Source organism: Pristis pectinata, chromosome 21 (assembly GCF_009764475.1).
Source record: "Pristis pectinata isolate sPriPec2 chromosome 21, sPriPec2.1.pri, whole genome shotgun sequence".
NCBI lineage: Eukaryota > Metazoa > Chordata > Chondrichthyes > Rhinopristiformes > Pristidae > Pristis > Pristis pectinata.
Genome location: NC_067425.1, coordinates 26130726 through 26143146, shown reverse-complemented (window position 1 = coordinate 26143146; position 12421 = coordinate 26130726). Strand labels below are relative to the sequence as shown.

Genomic DNA, 12421 nt, shown 5'->3' with positions numbered 1-12421 from the left:
GGGCTTTGGCATGACTATAATATTCTCAAGGTTATCAAAACTAGTGCTGACCTGTGAGATAAAATTAAATCAGTATGTACAAACGGTGTGCGGCTAAGAATGTGGCCCAAACATGTCAATGTCCTCAAAGGATTTGATCGTGTTCATCTCATAGCTTAACGTGTTATCAACTTTGTCAAGGAAATTGACTTTGAAGAGCTTGAGCAGGCTAACGTGATGGAATTGTTCGAGTCCCGAGGAGAAGAATTGTTGAATGATGACTTATTATGACTAGAAATACAATGAGCTTTAGAAGAAAAGTGAACAAAAACACCATCCCTATTAATGTTAACAATAACATGATTATCAAAAGATTTTCAGCTTATTGAAGAATCGAAGGAAACCTTCACTGAGGACAATCCAAACAGAGAACTCAGCTTCAAAATGAGTAGAGCAATTAATGATGACATTAATGGCTGTAAGGAGCTTTACCAACAAAAGAAACAGCCTTTGGATAAGGTCTTCAAGAAGAGGCAAGATCGGAGGGAGAAAGAGGCCACTATTATATCATCAGATGAAGAAACAGACAATCCTGCCCCTTGTCCCATTACCTCACCACTTACCCCCCAACCTCACCCTAACTCTACCAACCAGCATTATCTTATTTAAATTTCAATGTACATTTATTTCATATATAGAATTTTATTTTATGCTAGTTAATTTAGGAATATACTGTACAGATACAGTATTCCAACTTAATTTTACTATGAGGAATGCCAAGAAGAACTTAACCAGTTTGTACAATAATTCTTATGAGAAAATTGGATTTGGTTAAAATGGTTTGACCTAAAGTCCCATTTTTTAAGAACACAACAGTGTTAAGTACAGAATCGCTGTACATGTATGCTGTATTCATCCTTGCTGCCTCATCAGTGCTTATTTTGTTTCTTTTTTGGTGGAATATATTTTCCCTGGGGTCTGTTGAGCACTATTCTAATTGTTTCCCACTGTTGTACTCAAGCATTTTTGTCAATATCATTGTTCATTTTGTTTCCCAGTTTCTATTCACAAAGTCAGATTTTCTCCAGTCAATTACCCTGCTCTCTGCATGCATTTTTTGTCTCACCTATTCTCCTGATAACATTACATTGTGATCACCATTGCCTAGATTCACCTATGGTATCTTCTTTGGTTAATTCCCTGATACCAGCTCTAGAAATGAATCCTCCCTTGTTTGATTCTTACACACATTGTACATATGACATTCTCTTATTTCCGACTTAACTCTTCTGAACAATTACTTTTGGACTAGTAAAAATACCTAATGATAGTAATATAATTTTTTGCACATTTTAAATTAGTTTGATTTTTCTTCTTCTATTGTAAGGTGATATGAATTTTTTAATCTCTTATTCCTATGCTACAAATTTATTTCTATCTCATTGATAAATGCAATACTTATTTTCTGCTGACATTATTTAATCTCTGCTAAGCACAGCAAAACCATCTCCTTTTACCAATTCTATTCCAGTTACTTTCACTCTGCATTACTTGATGAGGTATTAACTAAACACAGTAAGAAAAATACAAAAGCACATGACAACAAAAAGAAGGAAAATGCTTGAGACAGTTCTGATAGGAAGCCACTATATGCAGAGTCAAGATGGTTCCAATGACTTCTTCCATGTGGGATTTGTCATTCCAAAAATGCAATGCAGGTTAGTGCCACATGATGCTTTAATGTTATAGTGCTGGGGGAATTACCATAAATATCAAATATAATTTGTTCCAAGTGCTTTTCATTGCATCTCTCATTAAGCTCAGAAGCCACAACTGTAACCGCATTCAGTTTCATTGAGTGTATCTCACTGACTGCATCGATACACTAGCTCAGAACATTAGTACAGTACCTCCTTTGTCTTCTGAGAAAGCTCATCATATTGCTGCTGTACACATGGAGTTATCCACTCACCAGTTTTGGGGACCACTGGTGCTGGTGGAGTGGGTGGGACAGATGATCCCATGTCTGTAAAGCACAGAAATAAGAGATTCCTTTTTACTGCAACTTACAAACATGAAGCAACTGTACACACACACTTAGTTTCTTACAAACAGAACATCTTAACTTCAGTCCAGCATCAGTACAGAACCTGCAATAAGAAATTCACCAATGGAGTCCTGGGAGCTGTGTATCTGTACAAGCTGCTGACCTCACTTGTTGTTACGTATTTAGATGTGACACATTAAGGTCTTTAACATAAAATGACCATTAAGCACTGCAAAGACAATAATCAGAAAAAAATTTCTGCCATATTCATCTGGGTGCACCAAAGGCTCATGCAGTGTGGAGAAGCAATACTGAAAGACATGTAATTGTAGCAGGCGTGTGTTGGCAGAGAATGACAGCCAGAGTGCCCTAGGAAAGTTTCGCTGTCCTGTGGAACATGCACGATTGCTGGACTAGTCATGATCTGGGGATGTTCAGGTGGTGAATGGATCATGACCTGAGAGTCCAGATGTTACATCTGGTAATAATTTGGGAATGACAGATGCTAGGCCAGTCATGGTCTGATTACTTGGTGGGCCATGGTCAGGGTAACAGCTGTTGGACAGCTATGACTTGAGAATGAGAGGCTGCTGGTCAAAGCAGGTTTGGACTGACCACTGTATGAATCATGGCTTGGAAATTATTGGTCACTGGGCAGTCAGGTTCTGGGAATGACAGGCTACAGGGCAGATTATGGCCTGTATGTACTTTGCTAATGTACAGGTTATGGCTTGGGAGTGAGTCTACCCTGCACAGGTCAGGGTCTGGACAGATTGTCTATTGAATGTTTCAAAGGCTAGGGGTGGGCTACTGAATGAGTCATGGTTTATTTACTTATGACACCAGCAGCCATTCAGTCTAGTGGCCTGAGCCAGCTCCCAGTGCAGCAATCCCATCAGTCCACTCCCACTCTCCTTATTTCCCTATAGCTCTGCAATTTTATTCACTCACACGCCAATCAACACTCCTCTGAGTATTTTGTCACTTTTGTCTACATTAAGAATGAACTTACAGCCAATTAACCTAGTACATATCTATGGAGAGGAACCCGGAACACCCAGCAGTCATGGGGAGAACATTCAAACTCAACAAGGAAAGCACCCATGGTCAAAATTGACCTGGGTCCCTGGAGCTATAAAGCAGCAGTGTTAACTGCACCACTGGCAGTGCCCACCACTGGTCTGAATACATTGCTTCTGAATGGGGCATGGTCTGAGTGAACAAATATAGGTGGGTCAATAGGTTCGGAGAGTCAGTCTGTTAGGCTGGATCCAGGCCTGATACAGAATTACTACTGGATGAATTATTGCCTGGAATGGACTGCTTGGTCAATGAACTTGGAATCACGGGCTGCTTGATGGTTTAAGACCTGTGAGTGGCCAAGAACTAGAGGGTTTGGGGATATAACTGCTGGAGTTCATTGGTTTCCGGTTACACTGCTTCAGGTTAAACTCCACGGCACACAGTTCCTCTGGTTTGGTTGGCACATATCATTACCTCGAAGAATATGCTTTTATTAAGTACACAGTGGATCATTAAAAAGATTGAAGTATGTTAAAACAATCAAGGAATTCTGGTCCTGCATCCTAAATCATTTCCTACTCTTGAGTAATTTATAATTATGTTCACTGCAAATCAGTTGGAATGATTTACAGTATTTTCCAATGTGATTTATAACATTCAGATTCTTATTTTAAAAGAAACAGAATGAGCAATGACAATAAACTGTTAGATCAGCTCCAGATTATTTAGAGATCAGATTTATTGCCAGCAAATCTAGTCTAAGGAAACTACTAAACATTTAAAATCCCTTGGGATGGAAATACCTGATACGTAAAATAAAGAAATACATTAAACACACACATTAGACAGATTTAAAACATAAGGACTTAGTTCATTTATTTCATAAAGAATGAATTAGATTTACTTTTGTCACAGATTAGGATTGGGCATTGAACAAAACTTCAGTACAAAACAAGACCAGATCAAAGAGAAACAAGGTGCCTGAAATACAATTACACAGGGAGAGTGCATCCAGGCGGATCATCTATCCTGATTTGTCTGCAACTAATGTGCACATTCATTTTCTCACAAATCCAGATGAGCACTGTGCATCCAGATAGATGCTTCCGTTCCTAATCTGGGACGTAGAAATGGGGAATTCACCCAGTGATTGTGTACTATACACAGGAAGTCAAAATAGTCAAAGTACAATGCCTGGTGATTGGTCAACATATGGCTCATTTGGTTTGGGACTAATAGCCTGAGCACATAGGCTCCAAGACTGATAGTACATGCACACAGTTCTGACACTGCAAACACAGAGTCCCTTGTCTGGGACTGAGAGGGCAAGTACCTGTCTCCCTGGCTTGGCACCAACAGTGTGACCACACAGCCCATAACATGGGATTGTTGCTTGAATGGAATTATCACTTTATAAGAAATTATCTTGGTTCTTCTCTGAATGCTTTGTTCATACTTAGTTGCTAATCCCATCATCACTTTTTTATTTGTTCACCTACTTTCCATGGGGGAAAGGCCCAGCTTGTTGCACAACTCTTTATCTGCATTATTCAGACTCTGAATTAGTTTTTCACTGGCTCGAGGTCCCTTTCTCGACACAATATCAATAAGACCTCTGGCCTTGTCTTTGGTTGTTACATTTGCTTGGAGAATCTCTTCACATTCAGAGGTGTTGATCACTTCTGCTCCCTGCATTTCATCCACCAGATCCGCAATGACACCCTTGGTGAGACCATTCACCAGATCTATCCTCAGTCGTTTCAGCTTCTTGTCTGAAATAAGAAAAGAATTTTTGATTTTTTTTTGTTATTCTACTGTGTCACTTTAAATACAACTGAGCTGGATGTAGGTGTATAATGTTAATATACAGCTTCAATGAGTGAGGATTTACACAGACTAAATGAGTGTCATATTAATAACCATGTTACTGTGCAGGATCAGTAAGGAAGAATTCACCCAGTGACTGTGTACTGCACAGTTAGGAAGTCAAAATACAATGCCTGGTGATTCGTGATACAGCAGTGGAGGATTTACACAAAATTATTACATATGTTAACTGAAGAATTTGCCAAACATTGCTGGACAGGGTTTCTGAGTAGATTAATTGTACAGATATTATTTGGATTTTAGGTGAAGTATTGCCGCCAACAGTGTTAACGTAAAGTAGAGTATCACTGACAGTGCCACTGCAGAAGCATGAATTAAAAAGAAACTAACTGTGCTAATGTACAGGCTCAGTGAGTTAGATAGTTACTAACGGTGTTAATTTACAGAATCTGTGAATAAAACCTTTAATCAATGTGACCGGAAAACATCAGTATGCAAAATATGACTAAAATTTTTACCTTACAGCATCATTGAACAAATTATTACTAAACCAGTTCTTCTCCATGGACTGAGAATATCATGGAGAGACGGTTGTATGTTTTAATGACCTTGGGCTGCATCGTACAAAATCTCGTATTTTTGATCAGGTTACCCATAAGGTCAGTTCTCAAGACTGCTCAGCCTCCAAAATCCCTGTGGAAAAACATTGAGATCCCAATTGTTGTGAAGACAGAAGAGTAATTGATAGGGATCTCCAGTTGTCCTGGATTCTCCTTACCGCAAGGCAGTGGATCTCTTTCTAATGGAGTTTGTAACTATTAGGGCACTCGCTGCCCATGCCAAAGGAAATCACTTGCAGGCCTACTGTGGAAATTAATAAAGATGCAAACAATTTTTCAAGCATTGTGGTGACAGTCTAATGATGCTACAAAACAACAAATTTCACGTCACGTGCCAGTGAGATGAAAGCTGATTCTGATTCTGACAGTACCACGACTAGTGAAGCCAACAGTCTCAAGCAAATCCACACATATGCGACTGCACCTGAATGGAGCAAGGATGTACAGAAACAAAGGACTGCAGATGCTGGGATCTAGACGAAAAACACAATGATGCTGGAGGAACTCAGCAGGGCAGGCAGCATCTGTGGAGAAAAGCAGCTAGTCAACATTTTGGGTCAGGACCCTTCTTCAGGACAGCAGGCGGTCAACATTTCAGGTCAGGACCCTTCTTCAGGATATCAACGTTTTGGGTCATAGCATTTAGGAAGAAGGGTCCTGACCCAAAACGGTGACCGCCTGCTTTTCTCCACGAATGTTGTCTGGCCTGCTGAGTTTCTTCAGCATCATAGTGTTGAGTAAGGATGTAATTCAGCAGGCGGTATTGTCATAGGGCAGTCCTTTTTAGGATTCCCTCCTCTCACGAAAATATGTAACCTAAACCCAAGCTCCACTTTTAGTGGGATCACCACTCTCTGTGGTTCCTGTGATATTGGATTAATCTGTTAGACCTTTGTTATAGTAAAAGCAAAACAGAAAGAGTAACTGGTATTGTTGCCAGGGAACTTGTATGATGAAATAGTAACTTTGCTGTCACAGGTGAGATGAGGCAGGTGGATGTAGGTTAGTTGAGAAGATCTCACATGATCTTCACAGCATGGATCCAAAAGGAACCGTACATAAATTTCCTTCACTTGGCTCTATAAACTGTGAAGATTTGTAAATGAGGATGTCTGACAGAACTTAATTGAGGCCATAAGGCTTCTTCATGACTAGATGACAGTTAGTATTCTTGACCATGGTTTGAAGACAGAGTTGTTCATTAGTTAAAGTATGGTAAGGGCGGCACGGTAGTGTAGCGGCTAGCGTGACGCAATTACAGCACCAGCGATCAGGGTTCAATTCCCATCGCTGTCTGCAAGGAGTTTGTACGTTCTCCTCGTGTCTGCGTGGGTTTCCTCTGGATGCTCCGGTTTCCTCCCACATTCCAAAGATGTACGGGTAGGTTAACATGGGTTTAAAATGGGCAGCGTGGACTCGTTGGGCTGGAAGGGCCTGTCACCATGCTGTAAATAAAGTTTTTAAAAAATTTTAAGTTTTAATAGCTGATTCCACACCTATGTAGCAGTCATCTTTGACCTCAGCAAAGAGTCTTCCCTCTGGAATCACCAACAAACACAGAATGGATACAGGGCTCTTTGATCTCCATTTGACGAGGGAAGTTTCCAATGCATTCATCTCTGACCTCCAATGGCTAATGTTTTTGCTACCCTTGCACACATACAACCTACAGTTCATGCCAGGTGTTTTTTTTAGAAAATTACTGAAGCCTGGAACTCTTGGTCAACATTGAGCATATCAAGCTCCTCTCAAACTGTTCAAGGGCTTGCAAATAGCCCTTCACAATTGAACATCAAGTGACAGAGCCCAGAGACGGTCTAGCACTTCCCCAAGCTTGGTGGTCACCCTTCCCCAACAGCTAACTCCAATGATATGATTCAACACAAGATCCAGTGAGCTGGTGCTTCATTTCAGAAACTGTTTCAGTGCACCTTCACTTGCTGTGACTTACAGAACAACATCAAGATCCAAGGAAGTAGCTTGCTTATCATCCCTACCCTTCTTTATCAAAGTGATATTTGGGTAGTATTCCAAGATCTAATATGGGAGAGATACCACCAATAATGCCTTCAAAATGCTTTATGGGAAAACCACCATAATATCATCTGTGTTCTTGCCAAGGCTATCAACATTGAGGCAAAGATCTTCAAGTATCAACTGGATACAATATGCAGATGTCTAACCCCACCATTCACCGAACAAATTTTGTATTTGTCAGTCAGTTATGGCCAGAGATCCTTGGTAGGCAACAGAAAAACTAGGCATGATAAAGGTACACCTCGCTCAATCTGAGAGAATATCATCAGCTGTGAAGAGCAGACAATCAACCAATCGACCACAATGGGCCAACAACCTTGATCAAGTGGGAGTCTGCTTTGAAGAGAATTGCCTCGTCCTCAGAGTCAAAAGCAGAGATTGTAGAGAGGTAAAGGAAGATTGGCAACAGACACCTTTCCCACATGCAAATATCACAATTTCTAACAACAAATCTGTGGTTACTGAATGACTTCAGAAACCATCAGTAAAGCATGGCACAGATTGTCCTCTAATCCAGGAACTGCCAATGCCAGCTAACATTTATTCTGCTGGATCAATCAGTGAATTATTATTATTGCTGTTAACGTACAATTTCAGTGAGCAGTGTATTGCTAACAGTATAATTGCACAGGTTCAATGAGCAGGGTATTTCCGACAGTATTTCCATACAAATGCAGTGAGCAGCCTATTACTAACAAGGTGATACCTGGATGTACACTCTTTTACTGTGGTAACTTGCTATATCAGAGTTTTCCCTCTCAGGGAGGAGCCTTGCCCATAAGCAGGACAGAGAAGAAATAAGGATGCTTATTGTCCATTTTATTTGGGCCATTAAAACTGCATTTGTCTGAATTTCTGACATTGTCACAGAAAACATACTCTTGTATATACACTTAATTAAGTAAAAAAAAATTTTCTTTAGATTACTACGATACAAAAATAATCCCCTTCTGAGAGAAACTTCAGAGGAAGAATAAAAGAAAGTGAAAGAATTAAGAAAGAAGAAGACAGTCACTGGAAATATTTTTTTATATAAAGGTTTTAGTTCGGGGGAGTGCATTAAAATAAAGGCTAAAATCAAATTCAGAGGGAATGAAAGTACTCAATAACCATCAATTTTTGAAAATCAATTCAACAAAAAACTCTAAAATTCAAATGACAAATTAACACAAAATGGGAGCCTTTACACCGTATCACTTTCTGGTTAATGAGTTAATCCTAATATGGTAGAGGACAGCATTTCCTATTAGACTAGTCCAATGATTTCAAACCTTAGGTTAGTTATGACAGATAATGTTTCACCAAATATCCAGAAGTCATGGTACATGTTGGTACCAACGACATAGGTAAAAGAGGGATGAGGTCCTGAAAAGTGAGCTTAGGGAGCTAGGCAGAAGGCTGAAGAACAGGACCACAAAGGTAGTAATCTCGGGATTACTGCCTGTGCCACGCGACAGAGAGTATAGGAGTAGAATGAGGTGGAGGATAAATGCGTGGCTGAGGGATTGGAGCAGGGGGCAGGGATTCAGATTTCTGGATCATTGAGACCTCTTTTGGAACAGGTGTGACCTGTACAAAAAGGACAGGTTGCAATTGAATCCCAGGGGGACCAATATCCTGGCAGGGAGGTTTGCTAAGGCTACTGCGGAGAATTTAAACTAGAATTGTTGGGGGGTGGGAACCAAACTGAAGAGACTGGGGAAGAGGCGATTGGCTCTCAAATAGAGAAAGCTTGTAGACAGTGCGAGAGGGAGGATAGGCAGGTGATAGAGAAGGGCCGCGCTCAGACCGACGGTTTGGGATGTGTCTATTTTAACGCAAGGAGTATTGTGAACAAAGCAGATGAGCTTAGAGTGTGGATCAGTACTTGAAGCTATGATGTGGTGGCCATTACGGAGACTTGGATGCCTCAGGGACAGGAATGGTTACTTCAAGTGCTGGGTTTTAAATGTTTCAGAAAGGACAGGGAGGGAGGCAAAAGAGGTGGAGGCATGGCACTGTTGATCAGAGATAGTGTCACGGCTGCAGAAAAGGTGGACGTCATGGAGGGACTGTCTACAGAGTCTCTGTGGGTGGAGGTTAGGAAAAGGAAGGGGTCAATAACTTTACTGGGTGTTTTTTATAGGCCGCCCAATAGTAACAGGGATATCGAGGAGCAGATAGGGAAACAGATCCTGGAAAGGTGTGATAATAACAGAGTTGTCGTGATGGGAGATTTTAATTTTCCAAATATCAATTGGCATCTCCCTAGAGCAAGGGGTTTAGATGGGGTGGAGTTTGTTAAGTGTGTTCAGGAAGGATTCTTGACACAATATGTAGATAAGCCTACAAGAGGAGAGACTGTACTTGATTTGGTATTGGGAAATGAACCTGGTCAGGTGTCAAATCTCTCAGTGGGAGAGCATTTTGGAGATAGTGATCATAATTCTATCTCCTTTGCAATAGCATTGGAGAGAGATAGGAACAGACAAGTTAGAAAAGTGTTTAATTGGAGTAAGGGGAATTATGAGGCTCTCAGGCAGGAAATTGGAAGCTTAAATTGGGAACAGATGTTCTCAGGGAAAAGTACGGAAGAAATGTGGCAAATGTTCAGGGGATATTTGTGTGGCGTTCTGCACAGGTACATTCCAATGAGACAGGGAAAGTTATGACAGGGTACAGGAACCGTGGTGTACAAAGATTGTAATAAATCTGGTCAAGAAGAAAAGAAAAGCTTACAAAAGGTTTAGAGAACTAGGTAATGTTAGAGATCTGAAACATTATAAGGCTAACAGGAAGGAGATAAAAAGAAGAAAATTAGGAGAGCCAGAAGGGGCCATGAGAAGGCCTTGGCGGCAGGATTAAGGAAAACCCCAAGGCATTCTACAAGTATCTGAAGAGCAAGAGGATAAGACGTGAAAGAATAGGACCTATCAAGTGTAACAGTGGGAAAGTGTGAATGGATCTGGACGAAATAGCAGAGGTACTTAATGAATACTTTACTTCAGTGTTCACTATGGAAAGGGATCTTGGTGATTGTAGTGAGGACTTGCAGCAGACTGAAAAGCTTGAGCATGTAGATATTAAGAAAGAGGATGTGCTGGAGCTTTTGGAGAGATTCAAGTTGGATAAGTCACTGGGACCAGATGAGATGTACCCCAGGCTACTGTGGGAAGCAAGGGAGGAGATTCCTGAGCCTCTGGCGATGATCTTTGCATCATCAATGGGGACGGGAGAGGTTCTGGAGGATTGGAGGGTTGCAGATCTTGTTCCCTTATTCAAGCAAGGGAGTAGAGATAGCCCAGGAAATTATAGACCAGTGAGTCTTATTTCAGTGGTTGGTAAGTTGATGGAGAAGATCCTGAGAGGCAGGATTTATGAACATTTGGAGAGGTATAATATGATTAGAAATAGTCAGCATGGCTTTGTCAAGGGCAGGTCCTGCCTTACGAGCCTGATTGAATTTTTTGAGGATGTGACTAAACACATTGATGAAGGAAGAGCAGTAGATGTAGTGTATATGGACTTCAGCAAGGCATTTGATAAGGTACCCCATGCAAGGCTTATCGAGAAGGTAAGGAGGCATGGGATCCAAGGGGACATTGCTTTGTGGATCCAGAACTGGCTTGCCCACAGAAGGCAAAGAGTGGTTGTTGACAGGTCATATTCTGCATGGAGGTCGGTGACCAGTGGTGTGCCTCAGGGATCTGTTCTGGGACCCTTACTCTCTGTGACTTTTATAAATGACCTGGATGAGGAAGTGAAAGGATGGGTTAATAAGTTTGCTGATGACACAAAAGCTGGGGGTGTTGTGAATAGTGTGGAGGGCTGTCAGAGGTTACAGCAGGACAAAGATAGGATGCAAAACTGGGCTGAGAAGTGGCAGATGGAGTTCAACCCATATAAGTGTGAAGTAGTTCATTTTGGTAGGTCAAATATGATGGCAGAATATAGTATTAATGGTAAGACTCTTGGCAGTGTGGAGGATCAGAGGGATCTTGGGGTCTGGATCCATAGGACGCTAAAAGCAGCTGCACAGGTGGACTCTGTGGTTAAGAAGGTATATGGTGTATTGTCCTTCATCAATCATGGAATTGAATTTAGGAGCCGAGAGGTAATGTTGCAGCTATATAGGACCCTGGTCAGACCCCACTTGGGGTACTGTGCTCAGTTCTGGTCACCTCACTACAGGAAGGATGTGGAAGCCGTAGAAAGGGTGCAGAGGAGATTTACAAGGATGTTGCCTGGATTGGGGACCATGCCTTATGAAAGCAGGTTGAGTGAACTTGGCCTTTTCTCCTTGGAGCGACGGAGGATGGGAGGTGACCTGATAGAGGTGTATAAGATGATAAGAGGCATTGATCGTGTGGATAGTCAGAGGTTTTTTCCCAGGGCTGAAATGGTTGCCACAAGAGGACACAGGTTTAAGGTGCTGGGGAGTAGGTACAGAGGAGATGTCGGGGTAAGTTTTTTACTCAAAGAGTGGTGAGTGAGTGGAATGGGCTGCCGGAAACGGTGGTGGAGGCGGATACGATAGGGTCTTTTAAGAGACTTTTGGATAGGTACATGGAGCTTAAAAAAATAGAGGGCTATGGGTAAGCCTAGTAATTTCTAAGGTAAGGATATGTTCGGCACAACTTTGTGGGCCGAAGGGCCTATATTGTGCTGTAGGTTTTCTATGTTTCTAAATATATGGCGCTGCAATCTAAATTGCATACTATATAATACACACAGCAAAGAGGATAGTCTATAAAAATAATCGGGTGTGTTTCATGGACTTCTGTCCTATCTGCAGTTCATATACCTAGACCACACATATTTATGTGTAGTTTCAACTCAGATCTCCATTCCTATACAGAAAACCAGACCAGGCAGGGCATTGTTAGCCTCTCCTCTCTAAACCTGTGCA

General features: G+C 41.3%; 1 protein-coding gene across 1 annotated transcript in view; it reads right to left on the bottom strand.

Annotated features, from left to right (window-relative positions):
* LOC127581443 (caspase-1-like) overlaps positions 1-12421 on the bottom strand; it is a 38957-nt gene that overhangs the window by 22996 nt on the left and 3540 nt on the right. Inside the window, exons 2-3 of the mRNA XM_052035868.1 lie at positions 4549-4821; positions 1890-2005 (exon numbers count right to left, since the gene is read on the bottom strand). Of these exons, the coding sequence (XP_051891828.1) occupies positions 1890-2005; positions 4549-4821 (389 nt within the window). The remainder of the gene's footprint in view (positions 1-1889; positions 2006-4548; positions 4822-12421) is intronic.